The following is a 12,921-nucleotide window of genomic DNA, read 5'->3' as shown; positions in this document are numbered from 1 at the left end:
CTCACTACAGTTTTAAAATAATAAATTTTATCTGATTAACCCTTTCCTTGCGCGCAGTCTGGACGCGACTATCCCCTCAGGTGCAGTCGGGGAGCCCAATGGGGGGGTTCTTTTAACCTCTGTATCTCAAAAACTATTCATCACAGCTAAAAACCAAAAACACCACTGGAAAGAGGAGGTCCAGATCTATAGGAGTCGGTTATGTATGCCTCTCTTGCAAACGTACATGCACGTTCAGGGAGTGTTGAATGTCAACACTATGTCGGTGCATGCGGGATGATCAGCCATATTGAGGTAACTGCGGACATCTCTTTTTCAGATTCTGGCAAGGGAGTATTGCCAACTGCAATATTTACAACTATTTGGTCAAAGAATAAGTCAGGTGATAGGTGAAGCTATGCAAAAATGCTGCTATATTGGGTAAGAACATCCACCAGTTACTCGTCCGTAGATTTGCCACACTGGGCTGATATGATTTTCCACTAAATTTAGTGAAGAACCCACTCAATTGGCAATCCTGTGTTGTGAGAATTAGTGCTGGAACACTCTCATACACGGGAGATTTGAGTGCAGGTGGAGCTTGCAGTGAGCGTTTAGCGCCACCAGCAACACCCGCTGCAAGCGTTTAGCAATGAAAGGGTTAATCATTGAAACAGCCAAATAGGGAACAAATGACGTTCTGTATTTGAAGGAAACAGTGGCAAGTTGGTGACCCGAGTCTCGGTCCACGTTGTAAACTTGTAGAGATAACATCTGTGCACTCATGTCCGATCGCATTTGTGCTTTGGTGTGCGATCTTAAGTGTTTTCAGCACTACAGTGTGCATTCTTTGTGGTTTAACAATGTTCCCAAGAAAGCTGATTAAATGAGATGGTGCTGCAAAGAACAAAACAGGAATGGCAGATACTATGCTCGCAACAGGAATGGGGTGCGAGCCTCAGCGACTTGTATGCCCTCCTAGACATGACTGACTGTTCACCCTCCATCTTGGACAATACGTTGGGTTAGCTTCACGATGGTGGTCAAACATAGTTCCAGTGCCTCGAGAATAGGGAAACTGCGGCTGCTAAACCCCGATGCGAAGCCTACACCTCGAGCGTAATTAGCGGTTGCGGGAGTTTCCGTAACAACCATAACACATTGATTTGTGTTTTATGTTATTTATCATGGCTATTTATTAGTAAAATTACTTTAATTCTATTAAATAACATGTAAAATGATTTTTATATAAATATTATTTTGAGATATGGGATGTATTATGGGTTTTACATTAATTTCAATGGGGAAATTCATTTTAGTTTACGAGTGTTTTGGTGTGCTAGCAAAATTCCAGAACGAATTAAACTCGTAAACCAAGGTATGACTGTATATATATATATATATATATATATATATATATATATATATATATATATATATATATATATATATATATATATATATATATATATATATATTTATTATATATATATAGAACATTTCAGGTTCCTTCTTCTGTAGCCTCTGACTTCCCTTCATCAACATTTTTCTATTCGGTGTGAGGAAGAGTAGGAGGGGATTAACAGAAAAGTAAGTTGAATGTAGAAAACATTTTTTTTTTAATAAATATTCAAAGGCAAAGAGTAAAACAAAATTTACATTTTTTCATTTATAATGTATACTTAAAAATCTTACAATAATATACACGACTTACTGATGAGTAAGGAATCATGTCTGTACAAGTCATCAATAGAGCATATTGGCTTTACACACAGTGCCACACTCGTCCATCCAGTGATGTGTCTAGGAGGTACTTACCCTAGTGAGCCTGGTTCTATACAAGTTATTATTTGGAGTCAAATGCCCAAACACAGTACCTGTTGGTAGGGAGATAACATATACTATTACCAACTGCTCGTAGGTTAAGAGGTTGGCATCTGTTTATTGTAAACTTGACCATTGATTACTGAATGTACGCAGGTCCATATCTATCTCATGAATGGAAGAAGGCAACATGAGATGTTTTGCCTCCGGAATATTTTGGCTATGGCTGTATATTTTCCTTTCTGGCATCTCTAATATAATTTAACTTGATGTTAGTTGGGTATTATTTCTGAAGGTGTGACTATTTTGACCTCCGGTCTTAAAATAAATGATTTACATACATAGTGCAGTGGTAGGCAGTATCAAAACTGTAAATAGTTGAAAAATAATGGGTAAAGCCTCACCATTGCCATGGAGCGCACACAAGGGTCCTCAAGTGGCGAAGAGGTGGACTGATAGCCAATATGGTCTATTAACAACATCACTGTGCTGACTCTGTGGTAGGTGAGGACTCTGCATCACCATCAGGTTTGTTGTCTGTAGCATAGCGTGACAGGGAGGAAGATAATTCAACCTGGAAAATGACACACAAATTTATATAGGATTAAATTTACAAAAATATATAATTTTCCTGTTTTATCCAAATTACAATGAAAATTCTCCCTGATAGATATATTTGTGCCATGGGAGGACCATGACAATGAGACTGAAGCCCGAGTATTATGCCCTTAGTAGTCTTGGCACCTTGCCTTCAACTCCAGCCCTCAACCCAATAAACTTAAAATGGTCATATACTTCATACTTTTCTTTGTATAATTCCAACTCTTTAGCCGATTCCTTTAATATCATAACTTTAACCATTATAATTTCAAATCTATGATTTAGCACTTTGCTCTCTAGTGCTACGATATCATTACCTCACAATAACAGTATGAAAATGACATTTCAGTAACTACCACAATCTGGTATTATGAATATGCAACAGAGGATCTTGTATTGTAATTTTCAGGGAAAATATTGCAAGAATAGTGACTGCACACATTTTTCTTGTAGATAACAAATTTATAGCAATACAAATCCTGTCATTATGCCTGTCAAGTGAACAAAACAAACCTGGTTTGCAGAGAGATTCTGTGAGAGGTGCTGAGCTGGAGTGCCAAGGATGCTGACTAGCTGTGCCTGAAGAGTGTGCAGAGAGGGCAGGCTGGCATAATGTTTCATGTCTTGCACACTCATGAATCTGTCTTCAACAACACCTCCCAGCAAAACTAGGCCAGATATCTTTTTCTCAAGCTTCAGAAGCTAGAAAACAAATGCAAGTTAGAATACAGTTTTTCTAAAATAGTTGATGTAAGTGATATGTTTTCTAATAGTATAAGTTTCAACATTAACAATAAACAGCAATAATAATCAATGACCCTATTATCACAGGGGTGGGGTGGAGAGTTAAAAAGGACTTAACCATTAACCCGAGAACATCGGCAGACCCTTTTCAGGGCTTTCAAGAGTCGTGGCTGTGGTACGGTGGACCCTAAAAAGGGCTCGCCATAAAACATCTAATTCAAGCTAGTTGTAGGCAGTGGTGGCATAGCACAACCCACCATGAATGCCCGATGTCATTGTGGTGGGTGAGTGATCTTGAGGTGGGCTTTTTTGTCATAGGTGGTGCTGTAAGGTCATGGCATACTGAATCAGCTATTTATACAGTAATCACTTGTCAAATTCTCTATAGTAGACAACAAGCGACTCTCGGCTAGATGCCACGCGTCACAAGACTGTTTATTTTGTAACAAGCACCACCCAAAAAGAATGGAGTTTGAGTAAGAGTAAATATTTTTAACGGCTTTATGGTTATGAGAAGAGTACTCTGATGTACGTTCCATGTTCTTTTCTTAGTCTCAAAATGCAGTGTAATTTTGTCGTTTCTCGGCCACTTCTCGGCTTTCCCAAAGCCGAAGCCACAGGTTAAGGAATAATATGGTAGAGGGGGATTCCTTAACCTCCTAGGCTTTGCAATATAACTGTTATACCAGAGTCATCACACTATTGTCCACATCTTAAAGGGTGATGGGAATGGGGTCATCTTGGTTGCTGCTAGTGGTAGTTGTGATGACTAATAATGATGAATCATTCTGGTGCATGTAACTTATCACAGCTCAAGTTACCTTAGACACAGCAGGTTCATCGCCATAAAAGGTACATGTGGTGGACTCATACAGCTTGAGTAACGCTTCATATTTGGTGCCCGTGAAGGCAAGTCTCATTATCTGAAAATCAAAAGTCCATTAGCTACAGTCCACAGCACACCTGTTAATAAATGAAGCAATCACTGCAGGTAACATGTGTAGGTTAGGGAGCAATTTGGAATTACCAGTTGAACCTTAAGAAATAATGATAAATCATGAAATAAATAATATGGATACAATGAGTGTCTGTGTCTCATCCCATCAGCAAAGCACAGACACCTAGACTATTCAACAATTTTTGATATATATATATATATATATATATATATATATATATATATATATATATATATATATATATATATATATATATATATATATATATATATATATATATATATATATATATATATATATATATATATATATATATATATAAAAGGCATTATTATGAGAAAATAGTGTTCTACATAAAAACATTATCCTTACCGTGTTGTTGTGCTTGATGTATTGCAAGCTGATCTTGTTTAGCTGCACTCTGGCTGCAAATAACTCTGCCTCTGTCATGGGTAGCACGTGGAATATTGCAACAAGCTTGGCATTTTCTATCTTCTCCAGAAATTCTTTGGCAAGAATTTGCTCAAAAGGGTTGACCTAAAATAAAATAAGGATTATGATTATTCAGAAACTCAGTAAAGATGATACTGTACCACTTGCCACATTAATTAATTCATTACATAGCTATAAACCTTTTCACATAACAATAATGGCTTTGGCTGTCATTGGGCTCTGAGTCCTTTGACCACCATTATAAGAAGTGTGAGGATGATGAGAGTGGGGATGAGTTCATCCCAGTGAAGCTGAGATAAGTATTAGTCAACCTCTAACTAGACCGTGAGAGTTTAAGTGATGAAATATCAATGTCTTCTACTAGTCATGGACTAAGACACATGACTAAATGTTACTCACGTTACTGTCATTTTATTATAAGGTTGTTCCTGTTAAACATACTGCATTATAGTACATTTGCTTAACTTCAAAGTGGAACCAATTTGAGCTTTCTACCATCGTTAATAGCTTTGCTATATACAGTAAAATATAAACATCATTATGCACTAAGTTGTGCAGTTGGTGTGCCAAAAACTAAAAGAAGTTTATGTTAATTTTTTCTACAGTATTATTGGTATAAATACATTGGCTCATTGGAAAGCAAATTTACTCAGGTACATTGTGGAAAAAAAAAATCTTGAACAGTTTAATTTTTTTTTTTTTTTTTTTTTTTAGTAAAGTGTATATTTTTTTAATGTTGGCTAACTACCACTTCTTTTTTTGCATTTTATTTTGCAATTTTTTTTTCATAGAGAGTATAATAAAGCGTTTACAAAGCCTCACAATGAAACAAAATTTCCCTCTTTAGGATAATCAATGACTGTGGTACGGACAGTGGAACTAAAACACCTCTAGGGAGACAGCTTCGGCAGGTCACATGTAACTCCCACTTTTTGCAAACACCTTTGATGGCACCTCCGTGGTGCAAGGGTTAGTGTCCATAACTATGAATCTGCAGGCCTGGGTTCAAACCCTGCCCTGGGCAGTGGGGCAGCCCACCCAGCTGTTTATCCTTCTTTTTAGGATGGTCAATAAGGGGTTACTTGGGAAAACCTAGGGAAGGTAAACTGTGATAACCTGGATGTTATACTCAAGTTAATAGGTCATCTACCACAGGCTCAAAGGGCCAATGGGACAGAGATGAGTACCATTGCTACGCAGTTATGGAATATGCTCCCAACTTTGTCTTTACCTCTGACATGAAAGGGTTAATTCATTTTCTGCATTTCAAAGACTGTGGCTGAAATATGATTAATTATATCATAAATATATAACCACATTTTATGACTACGGTACATAAGCTATTACGACTATTGAACTTACCTGCTCTGTTTTACTCTGAAGAGCTTTCTGCCTTTTTTGACATGTCTCTCTAGGGTGAATTCCTTCCATTGGGTCCTTATGGATAGGCTCTACTAGCTTGAGGACGACTGCACGAGTCCAGTGGGGTATTGCTGGTTTCTTAAGATTTGGAGCTCTCGTTCGGGATCTGACAGCGGTCATAATTGGGTTCCAAGCAGGCAGTAGCCGGCTCCCAAATGGGACTGACATTGTGGACTGTTTTTACTGTGATTCTCTGCAAAATAGGAATCAAACTGAGCAAAAAAAATTAAGAAGGTAACAAGCTAAACATTTTCTGCAGTATAATTTATAAACCAACACCTATGCCATATAGGAGATATAGGCAGGCAGTAGTAAGCATCATGCCAAGGACCGTAGAAAAAAATGTATATACATCCTTAAAAAAAAAATATTGGAAAATATTCTGGTTTATCCTAATCCATCCAAACAATAGCATGGCTCCTTACTCACAGACATTGATTTTCACACTAATGAATGCAAAAATCAATGAATGTAGTGGCAATTTATTGAGCACTGCAGAGTCTCTGGGCCGTATTACAAGTCAAACCCGAGAAGTTTTGGGTCCCTACAAAGGTCGGGATGAATAACTCTGTAGGGGACTGTAGGGTGAGTAAACCAGGTGAGTAAACCCCAAACTTCCCAGGTTGGACTTGTAATATGGCCCATCAGCGCCGTTGGTATGGTTGTGTTAGGTTTGCCAGGGCTGGGTTAATTCAGGTTAATATTATTGTTAAATGTTATGTTTTGTTTCTTAATTATTATGGTTAAAGGGCATGTTGTTTCTTATTTATTATGGTTAAAGGGCATGTTTTGTTTCTTATTTAATATGGTTAAAAGGCATGTTGTTTCTTATTTATTATGGTTAAAGGGCATGTTGTTTCTTATTTATTATGGTTAAAGGGCATGTTTTGTTTCTTATTTATTATGGTTTTAGGGCATGTTTTGTTTCTTATTTATTATGGTTAAAGGGCATGTTGTTTCTTATTTATTATGGTTAAAGGGCATGTTTTGTTTCTTATTTATTATGGTTAAAGGGCATGTTGTTTCTTATTTATTATGGTTAAAGGGCATGTTGTTTCTTATTTATTATGGTTAAAGGGCATGTTGTTTCTTATTTATTATGGTTAAAGGGCATATTTTGTTTCTTATTTTTTCCCCCTATAACCATAATGTGAAGGTGTATGGTAGTTTGAGGTGGTGGAGCTAAACTACACATCTACCCTATAACCATAATATGAAGGTATATGGTAGTTTGAGGTGGTGGAGCTAAACTACACATCTACTCTATAACCATAATATGAAGGTGTATGGTAGTTGGAGGTGGTGGAGCTAAACTACACATCTACCCTATAACCATAATGTGAAGGTGTATGGTAGTTTGAGGTGGTGGAGCTAAACTACACATCTACCCTATAACCATAATATGAAGATGTATGGTAGTTTGAGGTGGTGGAGCTAAACTACACATCTACCCTATAACCATAATATGAAGGTATATGGTAGTTTGAGGTGGTGGAGCTAAACTACACATCTACTCTATAACCATAATATGAAGGTATATATGGTAGTTTGAGGTGGTGGAGCTAAACTACACATCTACCAATGGCACCAGTGGAAATGTTAGAATAGCACCAATAAAACTACAAGAACAGTACCAGTATATAGGTAAGCAGATACGAAGAAGGGAAGGGATATTAAGGAAGGAAAATGGAAATATAAAGAAAAAATGAAGGAAGGAGAAAGCAAAGAACACAAGGAATGACAAAACGGTGATGGGAAGGAAGAGAAAAGAATGCAAAGAATAAGCAGAAGGAAAATGGAAATATAAAGAAAAAATGAAGGAAGGAGAAAGCAAAGAACACAAGGAATGACAAAACGGTGATAGGGAGGAAGATAAAAGAATGCCGGTAAATTATAGATTCTAGTATAATATCTTCTCTAGACTGCCAGATCACAGTTGTTTGTCCTGATATGTACACACAGGAGCCAAATATTTAACTTGGGTTGTGTTACATTACTATTTACACAATAAACAGAGAGGTGTTGCTCACGCTGGCCCGGTGTTGCGCGAAATACCTCCTCGGAAAATTAAGTCGCTCTGCTTCCCACTACGCATGGCACAGTAAGAAAACGTATTAATTTGTCTGGTTTTGGTCTAGTTTGTCCACTTGTGATCTTTGCGATGGTTGATATTACCCGCAAAATAACAACACACCAGACCAACAGACCAAACATGCAAGAACTGAGTGAACATTAATGAGGGGGTAATTCTGTCTAAAATCTGCCCTATTCGTTTGTTGTAAACCCTTCTCTTGACTAAAAATATTTCTATGATGTTTGTGACGTGTATTGGAGCCGAAACAGGACAAGTAAACAATAGCAGTGAGTGAAATATAGGATATGTATGCAAGTTAAACCTCTCTCTGCGAGCTATTTTGCGGCTGCGAGGTCATACAGCACCGGCTTAGTCCGTGGGCCACCCTGGAATATCTTACACTTTCGTCGGGCATCATTCCGCAGCGCTCGTTTTCTTCAGGATATAATAGGTTTTATTACATAGAAGCTAGTTTCGAGGAGCTTAACTAGTTTTACTTGCACGTTTACGAAATAATAGCATATTAAAATCTATTTTTTTATATGAATAGGATAGTATTCCACAAAAACTTGTGGTATTCTCTAATGCTTAAAAGCGCCAAAGAAAATGTACTTTTATGGCTGACTAAATTAAATTCAATATTTTTTTTTTTTTAATGCTTTAATGAATATTGAATTGAATAAAAAAGCACAAATAAAGTATGTCAAATATATGTAGTTTTATTTATACAAAAAAATATTTACGTACCTATTCTAATAAGGTTTTAATATTAACTGTAAACAAACGCCTTGCCTGTTCGTTCTGATGAATATTTCGACTCACGGGACTATTCTCGTTTTTTTAAGAAGACAGAAGACCGTAATGTTAGTAAATATAATCCATATAATTTTGAAATGGCCTTGCGACTTTGGGAATTTGTTAGAACAAATTACTTGTATGTTTATTTTTACATTTGTTGTACTTGACATGAGACCGAATGTGCATCAGGCACCTGCCCACCTTGCTGGCGGTGGCAGGATAAATTTTTGTAGTAAATCTTTTCTTAGGATCACATTGACGTAATGTTACCTATTAGTCCGTGGGCCACCATCAGATATCGTACACTTTCGTAATATTGCATAGAAGCTAGTCTCAAGGAGCTTAACCAGTTATATGTGCACGTTTACGAAATAATAATATAAAAAACTGGTATGTATAAAATAGTATTACACGTTAAGTGATAGGAAAAGCAACTCAAGCACTTTTCATCTATGGCAATTTGTGTTTAACGCCTTCGTTTTAAAGTTACAGGATGCTTAAATACGAAAATTGATCCAGCCTTTGGTCCTGATCTGAAAATAAAGGTAGAGACATCAGGATGGTTGCAAATTACTCTAAAATACAAGACAAACAATTTATATTCAGACAACATTGGGCTAATGTTAACTATTTGACCTATAAAAACAGTCAGTTATGCATGCTGTCATGAAAATACCATTTGCATCGTATTTTGCTTAAACAAGTTGTACAGCCTAAACAGTTGCCCTTAGACAAAGTCTGTCTTATTGTTATTTGTTTGTCTTGTAAAGTAGAGTAATTTGCAACCATCCAAGTCCCTACCATGATATTCAGATTAGGAACAATGACTGATTCAATGAATTTTCTTATTTAAACATCCTGTAATTAACTGGAATCAACCTTTGTTCCTGATCTGAATATCATGGTAGAGACTTTCAGGATGGTCGCAAATTACTCTACTTTACAAGACAAACAAATTACATTAAGACAGTCTTTGTCTAATGGCAACTGTTTAGGCTGTACAACTTGTTTAAGCAAAAATACGATGCAAATGGTATTTTCATGACAGCATGCATAACTATGACTGTTTTTATAGGTCAAATAGTTAACATTAGCCCAATGTTGTCTGAATCTACATTGTTCGGCTTGTATTTTAGAGTAATTTGCAACCATCCTGATGTTCAGATCAGGACCAAAAAATTGATCAATTTTCGTATTTAAACATCCTGTAACTTTAAAACGAAGGCGTTAAACACAAATTGCCATAGATGATGTTAATGTGCAAGTATTTTGGTTAAGCTTCAGGATAAAGTGTTGAAACAATAGCAGTGAGTGAAATATAGGACATATGCCCGACGAAACTTGTTTTCTAGAGCTATTTTGTGAGGGTGGCCCACGGACTAGCTCGGCTCGGGATGGAGGCGCCGAGCTCACACCCACTTTTACAACACTAATGAACCCAGAAAAAATAAGCTTTCTGAAATATATAGCCAGAGAGAGAGATAATAGTGTCTCATTCGGATCTGACAGGAGAGGTAATTAATTTAAAGCAAGAGCGCCGTTGTAAGGACTTGTGCACTGTCGTTAGGATCAGCCAGAGCCCAAAGCCACATTCATATCTTTACCGATACATAAATTTTGGATGATAAGAGAAGAAAGAAGGAAAGAAAAAGAGGGAAACAACAGACCCAGACAGTGAAGAGCTACATTATTGAGTGCCGTTACAAAGGCGAAACCCTCGACCGTCAACTCAACTAAACTCGATTCAACCGCAAAACTTAAAAATCTCTAAGCTCTTAAAATAAAAGATTGTGTTGTAGCTACCAAGGTTGAGGAGAGGCCAGCATTGGGAGACATTTCCACTCATCAAACCTTAGCTCATTGTCACGAAACACATGATAAATTAATTAAACCCGGAGGAAAATAAAGATTGTTCGACGCCGGGGATTGAACCCTTGGAGGAAGATTGAACCTGTAGTCCATGGCCATACGGTTTTTACCAGCGAAGTTATAGTTTTATTTGTTAATTTTCAAGGGTCTTCCCACTTCGGGCGAATCAGTACTACATTGATGCATCGCGAATCTTTTTTTCCCCAACAACCACCAGGATTTTGAACGCCAGCTCGAGACGCGAGGCTTATAAAGTAGTCCTTGCTGATCACCCACCTATAACTTATTTGCCTGTTTCTGCTATTCTTGAACTATATTTTTATGTTTGTGGTGTGCTGATGAGTACGTGTATCTTGAGTTGTGGAAACGCAATAACCTCAGTCTGCAGTTCGTGTATTACTAATAAGTCGATATAAGTTTGCCATAACGCTTCAACGTACTGTTCGCTGTCCCTTGATCTCGCGTTTCCTAGTTAATTCGATGTTTGCGTAACAAGTGTGTGGACTGACTTTTAACTTTTAAGCCTATACGTATGTACGGTACATTGTGTTGTGCAAACTCGCTACCTCGATCTGTGCTGCACGTTAATTGAATTTTCTTCAGAAACGCCCTTTAGAGTCATAAGAGCAACGCTTATCAGTTCCTATGGGATTCAGATCATCACTCCTATAAGTTGCCTCCTGTAATCCCCTCGCGCACTCCAAAGATAATCCGGTAATAATTTCCACGTGGATCGGCGAGCGCCACACATATTACGTTCAGGTATAGCCAGGTAGTATATACAAATTTTCTGCTTAAACCACACAACACTATGCTTCATTTCATAACCTTTAGTTAGCTTTGTGTAACATTATTAGTTTTACATCTATTTTTACATCTAACTTAATTATTAGTGCAATAAAAAAAATAATACTATAAACGCGATTAGTCATCTCTCTCTCTCTCTCTCTCTCTCTCTCTCTCTCTCTCTCTCTCTCTCTCTCTCTCTCTCTCTCTCTCTCTCTCTCTCTCTCTCTCTCTGCGCTGCCTCGCTCGATCTTTGCAAGTACTCAAACTGCCCTCTACATAAAAAAAGATGCGAGATGCTGTACTGCAATAATCCGGTATTCCCAGGATCTTGCATGGTATCCCCCCCCATGCGCAGGACGTGGGCAGCAAATTAAGATGATCTCGTCCTTGCGCAACAAATGAAGCTTGCAAGGTAAATTTAATTAAGGCTGTTATATCTCCTAACTAATTGAATATATATGTTTCAAAATACTTCATGGCTTTGCATATATGGACACATCCTAATTGTTATGACTGATGAGTGATGACCACAGAGTTAATTATAACTTTGATGACAGGTGTATAGGCCTCCCTCGATCTTCGCCTTATGCGACATCTATTCTTATAATTCTTATTCTTAATCTTATTATTCATTGAGATCCATGAAAGGGGAAAAAATGATGTAGACTCAAGGATGCATGGATTCCTCGATGAACAGCAACAAAAATCATCAATCAATCAATCAATCATATGTAAAATAAGAGAGACAATGACAGTAAAGAAAGAAGAATGAAAAAAGAAGAAGAGGGGAGGAACAATAGGCTCCCTAATGAGTTAACAGGTGAGTGTTGAATTTTGCATTAATTACTATACTTGACGTCAACCGGAGAAACACTTAACCTCATCTGGAAGCACATTCTCAACACTTGTCTCAACTCTTAATTCCCTGAAGTCCATATAACAGTTTTCTCTCTGCATCTTCAATAATCAGCGGCTCTTCGGCCATGGCAGAGAAAGTTTTTGAGGCTCCCCTACAAACATGGCGCAGCGGCAAGACCTTCACAGTGACAACACTCGTGAGGTTGTCAAATTGTGCGTTTTTTTTCGCCAGCTGGTTACCCTGACAACACCCCTCGACTCACACTATTAAAGCTTATACACCTTTACATTAACGTTGAAACATCCAGTGATCTTATTAATGCTGAGACCGTTCAGTGCAGTTTTAAATAATGCCATGGAGCCCGACTTTTACGTTATTTTGCCTTAAATTTCATCTTTACACAATCTGATGACTGACTATCATTAGCTTCCTCTTTTGTTGCCTTAGTATGTATTTGGTATTATTTTTACAACCATAAATGGATGGAGAGGAAGGGAGACTGATTAAGGAAAAGGTTGACCCGCATATAGACCGCGGCTGAGACCCCTATA

At 37.5% G+C, this 12,921-nt stretch overlaps 1 protein-coding gene and 1 long non-coding RNA gene across 5 annotated transcripts; one reads left to right on the top strand and one right to left on the bottom strand.

Annotated features, from left to right (window-relative positions):
* Window positions 1–1,633: 1,633 nt before the first annotated feature.
* On the bottom strand, window positions 1,634–8,160 carry LOC126996476 (39S ribosomal protein L10, mitochondrial-like). 4 transcript variants are annotated; one of them, XM_050856958.1, is made up of 7 exons: window positions 8,012–8,160; window positions 5,922–6,174; window positions 4,479–4,643; window positions 3,969–4,070; window positions 2,917–3,105; window positions 2,208–2,377; window positions 1,634–1,856 (listed from the first exon to the last, which is right to left on the bottom strand). In XM_050856958.1, exons 2-6 carry the CDS (start codon window positions 6,147–6,149, stop codon window positions 2,285–2,287), a joined length of 777 nt encoding a protein of 258 aa, XP_050712915.1. In that variant the 5' UTR covers window positions 6,150–6,174; window positions 8,012–8,160; the 3' UTR covers window positions 1,634–1,856; window positions 2,208–2,284. The 4 variants fall into 4 exon arrangements, with proteins under 4 accessions (XP_050712915.1, XP_050712914.1, XP_050712916.1 ...); XM_050856957.1 differs by having other exon boundaries at window positions 7,986–8,086; XM_050856959.1 differs by lacking the exon at window positions 8,012–8,160 and adding an exon at window positions 7,979–7,999.
* On the top strand, window positions 6,181–7,846 carry LOC126996477 (uncharacterized). Its single transcript, XR_007751210.1, has 2 exons — window positions 6,181–7,469; window positions 7,535–7,846. It is a non-coding gene; the product is annotated as an uncharacterized LOC126996477 (long non-coding RNA).
* Window positions 8,161–12,921: the final 4,761 nt, after the last annotated feature.

This window comes from Eriocheir sinensis, chromosome 10 (genome assembly GCF_024679095.1).
Source record: "Eriocheir sinensis breed Jianghai 21 chromosome 10, ASM2467909v1, whole genome shotgun sequence".
NCBI lineage: Eukaryota > Metazoa > Arthropoda > Malacostraca > Decapoda > Varunidae > Eriocheir > Eriocheir sinensis.
The sequence above is the reverse complement of the archived record's forward strand: the minus strand, read 5'-3'. Positions and strand labels throughout refer to the sequence as shown.